The sequence below is a fragment of the Narcine bancroftii genome, chromosome 3, assembly GCF_036971445.1.
Source record: "Narcine bancroftii isolate sNarBan1 chromosome 3, sNarBan1.hap1, whole genome shotgun sequence".
Lineage (NCBI taxonomy): Eukaryota > Metazoa > Chordata > Chondrichthyes > Torpediniformes > Narcinidae > Narcine > Narcine bancroftii.
The window spans coordinates 351,308,139-351,321,134 of record NC_091471.1 but is presented as its reverse complement, the minus strand read 5'-3'; the positions used below and the strand labels follow the sequence as shown (position 1 = coordinate 351,321,134).

At 46.1% G+C, this 12,996-nt stretch overlaps 1 protein-coding gene across 14 annotated transcripts in view; it reads right to left on the bottom strand.

The window, feature by feature from the left end:
- The window catches only part of helz (helicase with zinc finger), a 266,938-nt gene that overhangs the window by 191,674 nt on the left and 62,268 nt on the right, over positions 1–12,996 (bottom strand). For all 14 annotated transcript variants that reach the window (XM_069929767.1, XM_069929772.1, XM_069929768.1 and 11 more), the window contains one exon: positions 2–50. In XM_069929767.1, the coding sequence (XP_069785868.1) occupies positions 2–50 (49 nt within the window). The remainder of the gene's footprint in view (position 1; positions 51–12,996) is intronic.

Here is a 12,996-nt window from a genome sequence, read left to right as displayed (position 1 = left end):
CCTTCTTCTGTATCTTCCAAGTATGCTGACATCAATTTATTGCTAGTGACCTGAAAGATAAATGGATAAAAACAGATAAAAAACAATGCAACTCTTAGTCCCATTATCATTTTCAAAGGGTGAACACGCAAAGCAAGTTGTTTTTCTGAAGACTTTGAGTGCCAGTTCACCTAAAGTAGCATTGATTGTTGCATGTACTGAGCTGCAGTGAGAATGTCCAGCTTTACATACTACATCACAAAAAACACAATAGCAAGTGCAGAATTACAGCCAGAGATCAGTGAAACAGAGCAAAGGCAACATTATTTTACTGGTATGAGGTTCATTCAAGAAAACAGCAAAAAATAAATGGTCCCTTGAATCTGGATGTGCTTGATCTCACACTCTAGAATCTTCTTCTTTTAATAGATTGGTTACTTGTCCTAGGCAGCAGGTCGTGTAGACCAGCCATTCTCAATGGGGGCCCTACGGCAGCACATCTAAGTATAAGCCTTGCTTTCTTTTCACCTCAAGAAACAATTTTTTTTTTATGTTTTATAAATAGTAGTTGGTAAAAATACAGAAGAAAACAAAACTTGACTGATTCAAGAAGGGGGCCCATAAACTTTGAGCAGAGTCCAAGGGGGCCATTCCTGAATAAAAGGCTGAGACTGGCTGAGTTGATGGAAGGGAGGGCAATTTGTGTGATGGTCTGAGCCCCATTCATAACTTCTACCATATTTATTCTCAAATACATTATAAAATTACAAAGTGCAACAATTATACCACAGCAGCCATGTCTATCCATAACAATCATTCATTTGTAGCAGGCCGAGTGGCTGCATAACACAGTGGGCTGAACTGTCGCCAGTGCAGCTGGCCCAACGGCTGTGCAGTGCCGCAGGCCTAATCACCGTTCACTCAATTGGCTGAATGGCCGCACAGCGCTGCGGGCCAAATCGCAGTGCACTAGGGAGTTCGATACTCACCTACAAAATGGCATGGGGCTCCCATCATCTTCACTTCAAGCCTCGCACCCCTCTAGTGCATTGTAGGCACGTGATGATGTCACTTCCGGCCCCGTGTGTCTGGGCCAGAAGGAGGCGATAAAAAAGGAGGCAAGTTTGAATAAACAGTCTTTGCTGACTAACACGATATCTGGTGAATTGATTTAGTAGCTCTACTAGAATAGTCGCTACACACTACACAAAAGCTATCCTAATCACAGAGGAAATAAGAAATACATAAAAATTCATTAAGAAACTTACAGAACATTTATTGCAACTGCTAAATGAACTATGTCATCAATTGAGAGGCAGAACACCTTGCTAACAATAAGAAAATGCTCCTTGAAAAATGAAGTAACTGGAGTAACCAAGAGAATAATCATCAAAAAAAAATGTTAATAAGGCAATTAAAATCAAAGAAATTGCTGAGATTATTGACAAACAGAAGTTACAGTAAACCTTGATTCAGCCACATGCAGCTCAGAGAACAATTCCAATGTTCATACCATAACAATTATAGAAAAAAGTGTAAATAAAATTTACTGGGATGATACCAAAAATGAGAGGTTACTCAATCAGGATCTGGAATTGGCTAAAGCTCTTTTCCCCCAATAAAAATGCCTGATGGAAATTCTTAGCATTCTGAATGAGTTTGATCAAATAAATAAGAACTAGTAAATATAAAAATTAAAATAATTAACAAATCCAATGAAAAAATCCTTTACCCAGAAGAATTTAATCTGGAGCACAGTGACAGTGAAGTTAAGATAACAAGTGGGACAGTGTGTAAAAAAAAAGAAAGTAATGAGGTTCAGTTGATGGAATTGGAAAAAGGGATGGAAGGATTTTCAAGTGCAGAGTAACTATTATTTAAGCTGTCAGGTCAAATGTCCAAACTATGCAATAGTCAGGTCAACTCCCACTCAAGTCTCCAAAGGAGATACTGGATAGAACATTCAGCAACAGATGCTAGGGAAAACAGCTTCAATCCCCGCTCTCAGATTCTGCTCAATGAATCATGCTCGAAAGCCATCCTCAAGAAAGCAGAAGTTGATAAAAATTTTAAATCTTCTGGCAAGATGAAACCTGGAATCTGCATCAGTTCATTAAATTAAAGCAATACAATTGAAGCACTTACAGAAAGGTTAACCACCCAACAAACTGCAAATGCTGACACTAGATATTTTTGAGGCTGATATTTATTGACTTTTGTAGTTCAGGGATACAGGGATTAGAACTGAGGATCAGCCTGTGTTTAATGATGGAGTTTGATGTGCCTAGTTGCATTGTTTATAGCTTCTTTCCATCATATGGGGTTTTCTTCCATCAACTTTGCAGAAGTCACAAGATGGTTCTTTCAGCGTACCTTCGAACCATTTTATTAAGGCCATGGCCCCCTGTGGTAAACCATTGTTCTTTGTATTTGTCTGATGGGCACACCCATTGGCTGGCTGTACCCGTGGCCCCCTCCCACGGGCTCCTGTATAAAGGTGACTGTTCCACAGCCCCTTCCTCAGTACAGAACAGTCAAGCAGTATGGATGTGCCTTTGTTCTTTAGTGAATAAAAGTCTATTGGTTTCTCAACCTCAGTCTTTGAGTAATTGATAGTGTATCAATTTTATTCACTAAAAGTTTTTTTGCAATGGAGCAGATCCTGAAGCCTGAAAAGCTGGAAATCAACCCTCAATCACCCAAGGCTTCTATCAACTTTGAACTCTGGTTACGCTGCTTTGAAGCATTCCTGCAGGCATCTTCAGCCATTGTGCGGTCAGAGACCGATAAATTGCAGTTACTGTACTCCTGAGTCGGCAGCCTGGTGTACTCCATGCTCAGGGACACCATGTCATACCAGGAAGCCATGGACATCTTTAAAGGCCGGTACCAGATCAATGTTGTCCATGCCAGGCACCTTTTAGTGACCCAGAAACAGCAACCCAGTGAGTTCAATGGTGAATACCTTCGGGCCCTGCAAACTCTTGGAAGGATCTGTGCTGCTGAGTACACTGAGGACCTGATCGGGGATGCCTATGTCACAGGGATGTTTGAAGCAAGGGGAGCTCAGTCTGCAGAAAGCAGTTGAGCTGGCAGGTACTCTGGAGATAGCATCCAGGATATGGATGCTTACTTGACAGAACACCAGCAACCTGACCACAGCTGCGGTACTTCAGGAGCACCCGAAGTGATACTTCTGTGGTCTGGGCAAGCACCAGATGAAACCTGCCCGGTGAAAAATTCGACCTGCTTCAGATGGAAGAAGCTGCCAAAGTGTGCAAGTCTAAACCCCTTCCTAGCAGCATCAAGTGCAGATCGTGGGGGCCACTATCCTGGAAGCTGCCATTACCAGGAGCCAGCAGCGCCATGTGCAAACCGTGGGGTCCACCATCTTGGGTGCCATCTTCGGGATCTAAAAGCACGCACACAGGCCCTGGGGCTGCCATCCTCCATAATAGCGATAAGCAGCAACCCGACACTGGCCTCCATCACACATGACCAGGACAGCCCACATCAGCTCACCAGGTCAATGATGGACATTAAGGTAAAGGCCATGTGACATTGCCTATTCGACAGTAGGAGCACAGAGAGCTTCATACATCATGACACGGTATGGCGCTTCTCCCTCACAGTAATGTCGGTGAACCAGAAGGTCTCCTTGGACCCTGTTCAAATACGGCGGATGTCCGAGGCTACTGTGTAATGACTCTAACCGTGCAGGGTATAAAGACTTTAAACTTTTGGTATTGTCACAGCTCTGTGCTGCCATGCTATTGGGTCTTGATTTTCAATGTCACCTTAAAAGCACGATAATGGAGTTCGACAGGTGTAATGGAGGATTAAAACCATGTACCCAGATGCTTTTTGCTTATGTGGAACTGACGACACTGGGTCCACACGCAGGTCACCTTACTTTCAGAATTAGCAGATGTAATTAAACTCAGCCATGGGGACTTATCTGAAGATACACTTTGAAATGGAATTCCACCGTGAGGCCCAGGGAAAGCAGTTGTCAAATACGACACTCTGAAATTGACGTATTGGTCACAACCTGTCTTGCTCAAGAAGTTTTAATAAGTCTTTGTATCTACGAGATAAACCAGGAAATTATAACATCCTGGTTCCATAATAATTAATCCTCTAAATTGTAGAATGTAATGTTCAGTTTTGATTTTGACTGACAAATATTAGAAGGAGTAGGCGCATGATTAATTGTTTTTGGGGTATATAAGCCTGTGGTCCTGCTGCTGAAGTTTAGACTCTCCGAGGGGTGGGAACACCCCTTGTCAAGAAGGAAGAACAGCCAGAGTCCGAGCAACGTCCCGGTCGGGGGAGGTGGAGAAGCTGCTACCAGCGCCCTGACAACCTACTACAAGTGTGCAGTCGTTGCCTCGCTTCGGCAGTTGGGACCAGTCCAAGCGTTGATAAGTATAGTTGGGAAGGGCTTGCATATTGTAGTGTGAAATCAGCTTTTAAATTAGTAATAAACTTTTGTATAAACTGAACTGCTCTCGGTGTGTGTGTCTATTTTCTTTCGGTAGCTCAAACACTGTGACCAATCTAAAATGAACAAAATGAGAGGTATAAGTTTACCCAAGACAATTGGCGCAGCGAGCAGGGTTGGTCTCAAGATGTTTCGCCGAAAGAAAGAGGTGAGCCCTGAGCAGTTCTTGATTCCTGGATGGACTTCCAAAGACGATGGGTTTGGCATGTTGGCCAATACCCTGTCTTTGTTGGGACCACCCATTAGTTGGGATGAGAAGTTAGACTCATCAAGTGCACCTCTGGGAGAGCGGGTTGCCACTCTCCTTCGAGAAAGTAAATTTCCTGATAAAAAGGGAACGCTGACGAATGGTTTTTGGTTGCTGGCCACAGCATTACGCCACTCCGTTCAGCGTGAAGCAGAATTAATTCAAAGAGAAGTAGAATCTCAGTGCAAAAGAAAGCAATTAGAGGAGGAGCTAGAAGTCCTGCGACAATGCTGTTCCATGATGAGCGAGATTGTTCGCACCAGTCAGGACAGAGCCAAAGAATGGGAAGATAAGCATGTCCAAATGATTTGCCGTAATATTAAACTCCGGCAGCAGCTCTGTGCAGATAAGGAAAGGCATGGAGTAGAACCCGATCCATATCGTTTTCATGCCATGATAAGGAATGGTAACGATCCTGATGTAATTGAGGATTGGGATGGGAATATCTGGAATGACAATGGTAATAATGCAGATACTCCTCAGCATGTGTCTAACATACTACCCTCTCCATCTGCTGTTCACGCCCGCCCTATAAGGCAGCAGATTTCCCAAACAGACAGAAGGGGGGATGATGTAAGGGTAGAGATGGAAGGGATAGATACCCCGGTTTCCCATGTGGACCCAGGGGAAAATACCCAAACCCCTGCTTATGCTCTATGGCCTACTCCCTCTGTTGGATGGCCTCCACCTCCTCCCCTAGACTGGGTGGAGGACCCTGTGAGTCAAAGTGGGAACAGGGGTCGGAAGGAGTCAATGATCCGTGATTTCTCTGTAAAAGAGCTGGCTGCCATTGGAGATCGATTTAGGCATAAAGCAGGGGAACATCATCCCCAGCTGCTGAGTCCTCCTGGCCCAGCTGTGCTTTCTGCTCCCACTGCTGCTTCTATCGAGCTGGCTTCTCCTGCTCCAGTTACTCATGATGAGGTAAAACAATGGGTTAAACAGGCTCTTAAAGATAACAATAGCATGTGGTCCTGGAAGCCCCCGAACCCTTCTGAAGCCTCAAGGTGTGGGCAGGATTCCCGTGTCTACTCCATCGAGACATGGCGCACACACGGGGATCCGCGGCCCTACATACCGTTAACAATCCACTGGGGTGGGGGTAATGATCGCCAATACTTGGCTTTGGTCGACACCGGTGCAGAGCACTCGGTGATTCCTGGTAATCCCGACCTCTGGACTGGACCGGCCTTTCAAATAGAGGGGTTGGGAGGAGCGGTCACCCTGGCAAAGGAAATAAAAGTCTGTGCCATGGTGGGTGATAGCCCTTCCCCTGTCTGGTTACATGCCCTGGTGGCTGCTACTGACGAGTGTATCCTGGGTATTAATATGTTGGCCGGTATGGCCCTTAATACTAGCCAAGGGGGATTTGAATTTGGAATTCGAACTATTACAAAAAAACTAGTAGTGGGTCAGGCTAAGTGGGATCCTGTGATGGTGCCAGCCCCCATGAAACCAGTGTGCATTCCACAATATCGTCTCCCTGGGGGGCAGGAAGAGATTACTGCCACCATCGATGCTCTGCAAGAAGAAGGGGTAGTGAGGCCCGTAACATCGCCCTTTAATAGCCCCGTTTGGCCGGTCCAGAAGCCGGACGGCTCCTGGAGAATGACAGTTGATTATCGTTTTTTGAACATGCCCCACCACTTGCTTCAGCAGTTCCGGACATTGTCACCCTTATTGAAAACATTGCTACTGGGAACTCAGGAACATGGTATGCTGTCATTGATCTCGCTAACGCCTTCTTCAGTATTCTTATAGCTGAGGATTCACAGGATCAGTTCGCCTTTACCTGGAAGGGGCGCCAGTATACCTTCACCCACCTTCCAGTATCGCCTTCCCTCTCAATTCACCATTATATTGATGATGTGGCCTCCTGGAGCCTCTGGCAGAAACAAGAGGGTCGCCGAGTCCCACTAGGATTCTGGTCACGTACCATGCCTGAGGCTGCCACTCGTTATTCTGTTTTTGAACAACAGTTACTAGACTGTTACTGGGCCCTGCTAGAGACTGAAAGAATGACAGGTGATGCAGATGTTCAATTGCGACCTGCACTTCCTATAATGAATTGGGTCCTGGCTAATAATGCTAATCTAAAGATCGGGCGGGCTCAGCAGTCTTCTATTGTTAAATGGAAGTGGTATATTCAGAGTCGTGCGACCAGAGGGTCTGAAGGGGTGGGCCGCGTACACGAACAGGTGGCTTACCATCCCAGGTCAGGAACTCACTTATCGGAGGAGGGGGATGGTGGCTCCAGTCAGTATGCTGAGTTGAAGGCAGTCACTTTACCACTAGATCCCCATGATCACCCTCTTCGCCTGTTTACTGATTCCTGGGCTTTGGCTAATGGACTTGTGGTATGGATGCCTGATTTGCAAAAGAACAACTGGATGATACATGACCGCCCAGTATGGGGCAAAGAGTTGTGGCAGCTGTTGTGGGATGCTTCCCACCATCGTGAGATAACCGTTTATCACGTTGATGCCCATACCAATATGGCGACTAACATGGCTCAACATAATGCAGTAGCAGATCAGCTTGCCACTATCAGCTGTGCTGATACCGTCCCCCTGGCTCGATGGGCACATGAACAGAGTGGTCATTTGGGGGAGAAGGGATCAGCTATGTGGTCCCGTACACATGCTTTATCCGTCCATCAGGATGATGTCCGCATGGTCGTACGTACATGCCCAGAATGTCAGCTTGTGAAGTTCCATACCATTCCACCTGGTCCACATGGCCGAATAAAACGGGGTGCTCACTCAGCTGCGGTCTGGCAAATTGATTACATAGGCCCCATGCTAGACTGCATGGGTAAATATTACATCCTAGTAATGGTTGACACCTTTTCGGGCCTGGTTTTTACTTTTCCCACCAAGACGGCTGACCAAGCTAGCACTATCCAAGGACTAAACCATTTGATTTATCGTTATGATGTTCCAGAGGAGATTCACTCTGATAATGGCTCGCACTTCTCCAGGAAAGCAATCTGTGATTGGGCAAATGACAACGGTATTTTATGGGTCCACCATATTCCTTATTACCCGCAGGCTGCCGGGTTAGTTGAACAAATGAACGGCTTACTGAAGGAACAAATTCGTTTGTTAACATCACTGGGGACCCAGAAGGGATGGTGCCATGTGCTGCAGCAGGCAGTCGACAATTTGAATCATCGCCCTTTAAAAGGAGGTACACCTTTCCACCGACTTCTTCACGCTCCTGAATTACAGCCTATTCCAGAGGAAAAACAGTGATTGCCCCCCCATCCCCGAACTAGAGAATGTTGGACAAAAGGTATGGGTGGCACCACCAGGTAGTGGCCCTCCTGTAAAAGGGGAAATAGTGACACCTGCCCAGGGTAACACTCAGTGGGTAGCTATTGAGGGACAGGATGATTTAGTCTGTTTAAACACTGAACGCTTATGGTATCGTGAGTGACATGTGTCAGGCTTCTTTGTTCCAGGTTCTCCATTTTACACTCCTGGTGATTTGGCTTAACAGCTGCTTTGATGCCAGCAATTGGATTTGTAATGTCGAGGAGGTTCCAAGGGAGTTCCCCGTGGGAAACACGGTCCGATGCATTACACCAAGGAAGTCCTCGGTCACCAGCCTCAAGTGCAGCTTATATAAATATGTTATTGTTCAGCATGTTTCAAAATCTGTTCGTGAGCTCCAGTATCTGGGTATTGTGGCCAACAAGGATAATTTGAGCCTTGGTTGGAATCCTTTCTCATGGCTAACTGCTACATTTGGGGGAGTGGGCCACACTATCCTCCGTTGGTTGCTCGCGTCATTGCTTATCTTTGTAATTGTTGTTTTGATTTCTCTTTTTTCGCTCCCTCTGTACTCAAATACTGGTTAGGCCTCGCAAATGACAGATTGTGACCAAGGGGTGGGATGTAATGGAGGATTAAAACCATGTACCCAGATGCTTTTTGCTTATGTGGAACTGACGACACTGGGTCCACACGCAGGTCACCTTACTTTCAGAATTAGCAGATGTAATTAAACTCAGCCATGGGGACTTATCTGAAGATACACTTTGAAATGGAATTCCACCGTGAGGCCCAGGGAAAGCAGTTGTCAAATACGACACTCTGAAATTGACGTATTGGTCACAACCTGTCTTGCTCAAGAAGTTTTAATAAGTCTTTGTATCTACGAGATAAACCAGGAAATTATAACATCCTGGTTCCATAATAATTAATCCTCTAAATTGTAGAATGTAATGTTCAGTTTTGATTTTGACTGACAAATATTAGAAGGAGTAGGCGCATGATTAATTGTTTTTGGGGTATATAAGCCTGTGGTCCTGCTGCTGAAGTTTAGACTCTCCGAGGGGTGGGAACACCCCTTGTCAAGAAGGAAGAACAGCCAGAGTCCGAGCAACGTCCCGGTCGGGGGAGGTGGAGAAGCTGCTACCAGCGCCCTGACAACCTACTACAAGTGTGCAGTCGTTGCCTCGCTTCGGCAGTTGGGACCAGTCCAAGCGTTGATAAGTATAGTTGGGAAGGGCTTGCATATTGTAGTGTGAAATCAGCTTTTAAATTAGTAATAAACTTTTGTATAAACTGAACTGCTCTCGGTGTGTGTGTCTATTTTCTTTCGGTAGCTCAAACACTGTGACCAATCTAAAATGAACAAAATGAGAGGTATAAGTTTACCCAAGACAACAGGTCCCATCCACCACCTCACTGTCTCACCAACTATTTAAAAACTGACCACTGCACTCCATCCACTCTGCAGCCCCCTCCCCCCCACAATCATACACAGCCAACGACCCAGTCACCCACCATGCATGACCTGCGGGCTCTCCACATTTAAAATCACCCAGCCACCATTGGTCACCAACCGCACCCCCAACTGTAAATCCGTAACCACTAAAAGTAGACGGTACAGTGTTGAGGACAGGTCCTTCGTTCAGACAGATATACAGCATTTAAGGAGGGGGATCATCGAACCCAGCACCAGCCCTTGGAGAGTGCAGGTAGTGGTAGTGAGGAATGGGAAAAAGAACATGATGGTCATCGACTACAATCAGACCACCCATAGGTTCACACAATTAGATGCGTACATCCCTCCCCCACACAGCCAACATTGTGAACTAAATTGCACAGTATCGGGTCTTTTCTACCATCGATCTGACATCAGCACATCACTGGCTCCCTATCCACCCAGAGGACCACCAATACACTGGCTTCAAGACTGATGGACATCTCTACCTTTTCCTGCAGATTTTCAGTCTTCCAATGGGAAATGAACTGCATGGTGGGTCAGTATGAGCTGCAGGCCACCTTCCCGTACCTTAACAACATCACCATCTGTGGCCAGGACCTGCAGGACCATGATGTCAACCTCCAGAAATTCCTCCAAACTGCTAAGCTCCTCAACCTCACATACAAGGCCAAGTGCATATTTTGCACAACCTGTCTTAATTGTTGATGAGAACGGAATCATTGGCCCAGAGCCTGACCGCATACAGCCCACTCCCCCACAGCCTAAGGCCCTCAAAAGATGTCTTGGATTCTTCTTTCATTATGCCCAATGGGTCCCTAATTATGCAGATAAGGCCTGTCCCCTTGTCAAATCCACATCCTTCCCTCTGACGGTGGAAGCTCATGTGGCCTTCAACCACATCAAGGCAGACATCACCAAGACCACGATACATGCTGTGGATGAATCCATCCCAATTTAGGTGGAAAGTGATGCATCAGACTTTGCCCTGGCAGCCACTTTTAAACAGGCAGGCAGACCAGTTGCTTTCTTTTCCCATACTCTACAGAGCCCTGAAATTCAACACTCTTCATTTGAGAAAGATGCCCATGCCATTGTCGAGGCAGTGCTGGCAACATGCAATTGCCTTCACATTCAAGCAGCGAGGCAAAATTAAAAATGACAAGATACTAAGGTGGAGAGTCAAACTGTCCACCTACAATTACGATATATGGTACCCGCCGGGGAAACAATGAGCCACTGGACGCCCTGCCGCGCAGGACCTGTGCCCGTGTGCAAACTGACCATTTAATGATCTCTGCTGCCCCGGAGTTACCAGGTTTTTCCACTTCATCAAGCCCGCAACCTGCCATTCTCCATCAAAGAGATCAGATCCATGACCAAGAACTGCCAGGTCTGTGCTGAGTGCAAACCTACCGGCCAAACAGGGCGCAATTGATAAAAGCCGCCTGCCTCTTTGAGCACCTCAGTTTAAAGGACCTCTGCCCTCCACAAACTTCAAAGAGCATTTCCTCAATGTAATTGACGAATACTCCCATTTCCCATCCCCTGCTCTGACATGACAGCTTCCACAATCATCAAGGCCCTGCACAGTCTCTTCACTCTATTCGGCTTCCCCAGCTATATCCACAGTGACCACGGATCTTCTTTTATGAGTGACGAGCTGTGCCAGTACCTATTGATCAGGGGCACTGCCACGAGCAGGACCACTAGCTACAACCCCCAGGGAAACAGCCAAGCGGAAAAGGAGAATGTCATGGTTTGGAAGGCCGTCCTTCTGATCTTACGATCTCGGGGCCTTCCAGTCTCCTGCTGGCAAGAGGTCCTCCCAGAGGCACTCCACTCCCATCAGATCCCTTTTATATATACTGCCACGAATGCCACACCACATGAACGTATGTTTTCCTTTCCCAGGAGATCTGTGACAGGGTCCAATGTGGCTGCCAGCGTGGCTGACATCCCAAGGACGGTCCTATTCTGGAAGCATAAGTCCGACCACTCCCCCCACCCCAGTCGAAAGGGTCCATCTCTTCCATGCCAACCCCAAATATGCCTACATGACACATCCTGATGGACATGAGGACATTCTCCGTTAGGGATCTGGCTCCTCCAGGGACCTCGGGGACCTCCACTGATCACCCCACAGTCCCCTCACTTCTGACCACACACACACGATGCACCTGAACCATGGAACACTGTCAACAGAGGATACACCAGACTCATCGCCATTTACCCACCTGCACAGCACTGATGAGCACACACAGGTGCCCGAGACCATCTAGGATTTTAACACTGTGCCACAATCACAACTGGTACTATGGCTGTCCAACGAATGACCAGACCACCTAAGAGACTTAATTTGTGACTTTGTAAGCACCACTTCATCCCGCTGGACACTTGTTAAAAACGGGGTAAATGTGATAAATCACAGAGTTATGTATTTGTCTGGTCAGGCACACCCATTGGCTGACTGTACCTGTGGCCCCTCCCACAGGCTTCTGTATGAAGGTGACTATTCCACAGCCCTCTCCCCAGTGCAGGACAGTTGAGCAGTAATGGATGTGCCTTTGTTCTTTAAAGAATAAAAAAATATTGGTTCCTCAACCTCATTCTTTGAGAAATTGATGATGAATCACTCCCTGCTCAAAGTTTATGGGTTCCCTTCCCTGTGAAACAGTCAAGTTTAGCTGGTTTCTTCTGTAGGTCTCTCCAACGATCTACCTAAAAACACAAAAAAATGTATGATTTCATTCCGTGGCACCCCTTAAATGTGCTGTGGCCTCCGTTGAGTATGGCTGTTCAAACCAATTGATATACAAGTACGTGATTAGTGTGGGAAAGAGGCTTCATGATCAGCACTGGGTATAAAGGAACTGAAGTAAAGGATGAGTTCTCTCAACATGGACTGGAATCAAGTTCCCAGACAAAGCTGTGTCTAAGCTAATTAATGAAAGGAACTGATCTAATGAGGTGAATGGTATAACTTCAGAGTCAAATGAAAGAGAGGAAAGTGATCTTGTGTTTGGCGGTATCTTGAGTAAAGGGGAATACTAAAGATTGTTAAATAATTAAAGAGGCACAGAAGGGAGAAATGTGGAGTGAAACATCAGAGCAGAGACACAGGATGAGGCATGGAAGAATACAAGCTTCATGCAAAGCACACATGATGAGGAATGGTGTTAAAGGTTATGGGGAGAAGGCAGGAGAATAGAGTTGAGAGATGAAGTACATCAGCAAGGATTTAAATGGCAGAGAAAACTTGATGGGCCGAAATGCCTACTTCTGATCCTGTGTCTTATGATCTTGCAATATTTATTGAGTTATAGGGGAAGATGAGGGGACAAGTCAGCAGTGTTCTAAGGTCTCCAGATTGTAGAGTGGGAATTAAACATACATGGTTATGAGGACGACAAGGAAAATGGGAGAGGAGCAGCCTTAATGAACAAGGATGAGTTTGCAAAGTTGAAAAGGACATACAAGAGCTGAGCAGGCAGTGAATATATTTTAGGTCGAATTAAATGACAGAAAAGGA